The sequence below is a fragment of the Triticum urartu genome, chromosome 5A (genome assembly GCF_056163025.1).
Source record: "Triticum urartu cultivar PI428250 chromosome 5A, HENAU_Tu73, whole genome shotgun sequence".
NCBI classification, from domain to species: domain Eukaryota; kingdom Viridiplantae; phylum Streptophyta; class Magnoliopsida; order Poales; family Poaceae; genus Triticum; species Triticum urartu.
In genome coordinates this window covers 475,744,312-475,748,267 of record NC_141877.1, presented here as the reverse complement: position 1 = coordinate 475,748,267, position 3,956 = coordinate 475,744,312, and the positions used below count along the sequence as shown (strand labels likewise).

At 46.2% G+C, this 3,956-nt stretch overlaps 1 protein-coding gene across 1 annotated transcript; it reads right to left on the bottom strand.

Annotated features, from left to right (window-relative positions):
* Positions 1-1,575: 1,575 nt before the first annotated feature.
* On the bottom strand, positions 1,576-2,578 carry LOC125556334 (auxin-induced in root cultures protein 12-like). The gene has a single exon (XM_048719085.2). It carries the CDS (start codon positions 2,509-2,511, stop codon positions 1,717-1,719), a length of 795 nt encoding a protein of 264 aa, XP_048575042.1. The 5' UTR covers positions 2,512-2,578; the 3' UTR covers positions 1,576-1,716.
* Between the last annotated feature and the right edge of the window lie 1,378 nt (positions 2,579-3,956).

The following is a 3,956-nucleotide window of genomic DNA, read 5'->3' as shown; positions in this document are numbered from 1 at the left end:
GCGGCTGGAGGCGGAAGGGGGTCGCCGGCAGCGAGAAATGTGAAGAAGGGGGGTGGAGAATTGCGTGGCTCGGCGGCGGCGGGGGGATAGGGTTCGACCCGCAAACGCGCCGCGAAACCGTAGATATGGTGGTCGGGGTGTGCGGTTTGCGGGCCGCGGCAATTTTTTTACGGGCCGGGCGAGTATGCGGGCTCTGTTCTGGCCGGAAAATTGGGCCGAGCCCGCATACTCGCCGGAATTTTGCGAGTTCGCGGTTTTTGCGGGGTTTGCTAGAGTTGCTCTTAGCCTCCAAGGAATTCACGACTAGTCTCACGGCTACATCATCATTCGATTACACAAAGAAAATACATACTATGCGTAAAATTGAAATTGGTGCATGTGTTCAAATAAATTCCACTCCAGAAAAGAGACACATAGACTTTGTATATGCAACCAAATTTTAGCAAGAATATTGACATTACACCAAAGAGACATACCTTACAAGAAGAAAATGAGTTATCCCTTTATTAGCTGAAGCCCACATGAATATTCAAATAAGGAAGGATTCAAATTCTCATTTTTTACTAAGATTTGATGGATTTTCATACTCCTTCCATTCCTAAATATAAGTCTTTTTAGACATTTCAAATGAACAACAACATACAGATGTATGTAGACATATTTTAGAGTGCAGATTCACTCATTTTGCTCCGTATGTAGTCACTTGTTGGAATCTTTAGAAAGACTTATATTTGAGAACGGAGGGAGTAACAAATATCCTCGCTTCTCTTCATACCCTGCAATTCACCCTAGGACAGAAAAACTTAACTCTCTTTGCCTAAGTGGGTGTAGCAAAACTCATTAATACTCCCTCCGTCTCAAATTTTTTGTCTTAGATTCGTATAGATAAACATGACTTGATACATCTGTATTTAAACAAATTTAAGACAAGAATTTTGGGACGGAGAGAGTACTAGCATATTAGAAAACCAACCAATTTGCTAACTACCTCGAATAGCCAAATTTCTGTGCAAGTTTATTATGTAGCAACTTGACCTCCAGGTTTCTGAATGGTGAACATTTGAGTGCAGATAGCAAGATCGGATCACCACAACGATTCTTTTCGAGTTGACTCCCTCGATCAAATGAATCATTGCTGGTCTATATATAGGTATCCCTCTTCACAATTCTATTATTTTAGAGACTGATTGTGCATTTGTTGTGGCGTCCCTTGCAACAGAGAACCTTGATAGATCAACGTTGGTTGATTTGAAGAAGGAAGCTTTGAGCTTATCCAAGTTGATAAATAACTTTCAAATGGCTAAGATAAGTCGGACCGCCAATGTGATGGCTCATTTAATAGCTAAGTTTAGTTTTGACAATAGATCCGATGATATTCTTGTTAATGATGTACCGCCCTGTGTGGTGAATTCTGTATCGAACGATTGTAAGTTTCGAGATGTTTAATTAATGTAACGTGGTGTTCAAAAAAAATGAATCAGAATATGCGCTTTGCTTAAAAATTAAATGCAAGCCAGAGGTTTGACCCAACACATCCGGCCACTGCCAGTACTCTCAACAAATCAGAACACCCTCTTTGAAAATGCAGCGATCACTTTTTATTTCAACCCAGACAAAAAATAAACAAGACAAGAGCAAAAATATGTATCCGTGTCCAAGAGATAATAAAACTAGCTCGATCGATCCTACTCCATGGACAGATTCATCTCACTCACATCACACAATCGCCACGAAACCCGCCAATGCCAGAAGCACGATCAGCACCGGAGCCGAGGCGTGGGTGGTGGACGCCGCTCCCGCTGGCGGCGACTTCTTCCCGCCTGACGGCGTGGGCAACGACGGCGCCTCTGCCTCCACGCTACCAGACTCAGCGGACGAGTCACCGCCAGCAGGAGCCGGGGCGGCCTCCGGCGCGCCGGCACCGGCGAGCACGAGCTTGCCCTTGGCATCCAGGTTCTCCTGCGCGAACGCGTGCTTGGCCGGCACCCCGCCGGCCACCGCGGACCCCACTTGCCAGATGTGGTTCACGGACTCCATGCCCTTGGGCAGCTGCAGCGTGCCGTAGAGCCGCACCTTCCCGCCGGCGCCCTCGTCGGCGGCGAGCCCGGTGGCCTTGAACGCGATGGGCGTGGACGTCGCGCTGAGGGGCTTGTACCCGGTGAGGTTGTACGTGTTGACGACGTACGTGGCGCCGCTCTTGAAGGCGAGGAGCGCCTGCGCGCCCTTCATGCCGTCGCCGGTGGGGTTGATCCCCCACGACACCCAGCCGGCGCCGCTGGCCGGCTTGGCCGCGAACGCCACGGAGAGCGACGAGGCCGCCGCGTCGTAGGTCCAGTGCAGCGCGGCGCCGAGGGCCGGGAGGTCCGCGCACGTCTCGTAGCTCTTGCCGGCCGGGAACTTCTCGCTCTTGCAGGCGCCGCCCGCGGCCGCCGCCGGCGGGACAAGGACCAGCAGGGCCGCCAGCTGGAGAATGGCGCGGCGGCGCCGGTGTTGCTGCGTCGCGGAGGCCATCTTCTGCGCGATCGAGTTGGTTAAAGAGCCTAAGGTTTTTGCTCTTGGAAGCAGCTTGGGAGTGTGAGGAGGGGAAGCGCCAACTTGGTGGTTTAAATAGCCAACGAGGAGGGTAGGTGCAACGTATTTGGAAGATCGTTATGACCAACCAGGAGTTGACCTGTGATCTCACGTTCACAACGGCTAAGGGAAATACTATAACTGATTTAGTTGAGTGGTATTACATCGAAAGTACAGGGCGACGTGTAATGTGGCAAGAACGCACATTTGAGTATTTTTCAAAGTTGAGGCACGAAGCTAGGAACATACGCAAATGGTAAGCATATGCGTCACATCGACCACAACGTTAATTGCTCCTTAATCACGCAAGTCAACCGTATTAACTAATCCACGGAAAAAATGTACTCCCGAAAAGTCCTAACAAGGTTTATGTTGGAGTCACGTTTCATTTGAATTTTTAGAAACAATGCAAGGAAACCCCGAAAACAAGAGATTCACCCCCTTAACAATTTCACATGCTCTTGCATGAGTGTCTAGACTTCCCTACTTAAAATAAACTAGTTACGCACGTCTCAAACAATTATCAAGTGAGTTCATATAGTATATTATTGAAACAAGTCTTGAAAAAAATATCAAAGGGATACAAAATGTTGTCATGCCAATCAAATTGTATTTTCAAATGTGAGACATCTTTGTGATCCAACAAATACGCGAAGAATCAAGTGTCCAGCCATGATCACCACCCTTTTTAAACGAACTGATTTCTGACTCTCTCCGAGATGAGTTTGCACATAATCAAAACGTCACTTCAAGGACATACAACTTGTATGATAGGAAATATAAGCCGACCTATGACCACAGCAATTTGTATCTTTACGTAAATGAAAAACGCTTTGCAATAACTAACTGAAATGTAGAAGTGGTGAAATAAATGCGATGAATCATTAGTCCTATCATGTTATCAGTTAACCCATTAACTGATAACATGCCATATGCAGCAGTGACTCAACAATGAATCATCTCCTCTCCTACCATGTTATCATTTAATGAGAACAACATATAAGAACCAAAGAACAATACAAACAAATCTCTATTTTGGAGAGCCAAATCAACAACCAAAGAACAATCCCTTCATGCAAAAATAGTGCTACCTCGTACAGAATGAACACTGCAACCAACAACTATAGATTCGAATTCATCCAATTAAAGAAAAAAATCCCTGAAAATTTAATGAAAAACTTGGTTCCAGGGGATAGGAGCCCCCACTTTCTCTTCTATTTTTCACCCAAATTTATTTTTTTGCCTCGGCCACATGTTAGCCCCCACTTACCTTCCCTGCCCCATCACCAAGGCAGGCAATAAACACAGTATTATCATACAAGAATGCACACAACTCTATAAACAAACAAATATATGTTTTCCTCTTCTTTTTCTTCCTTTTTCTT

Coding starts and splice junctions, on each gene's coding strand:
- LOC125556334 (XM_048719085.2), bottom strand. CDS start 2,511: ATGGCCTCCGCGACGCAGCAACACCGGCGCCGCCGCGCCATTCTCCAG.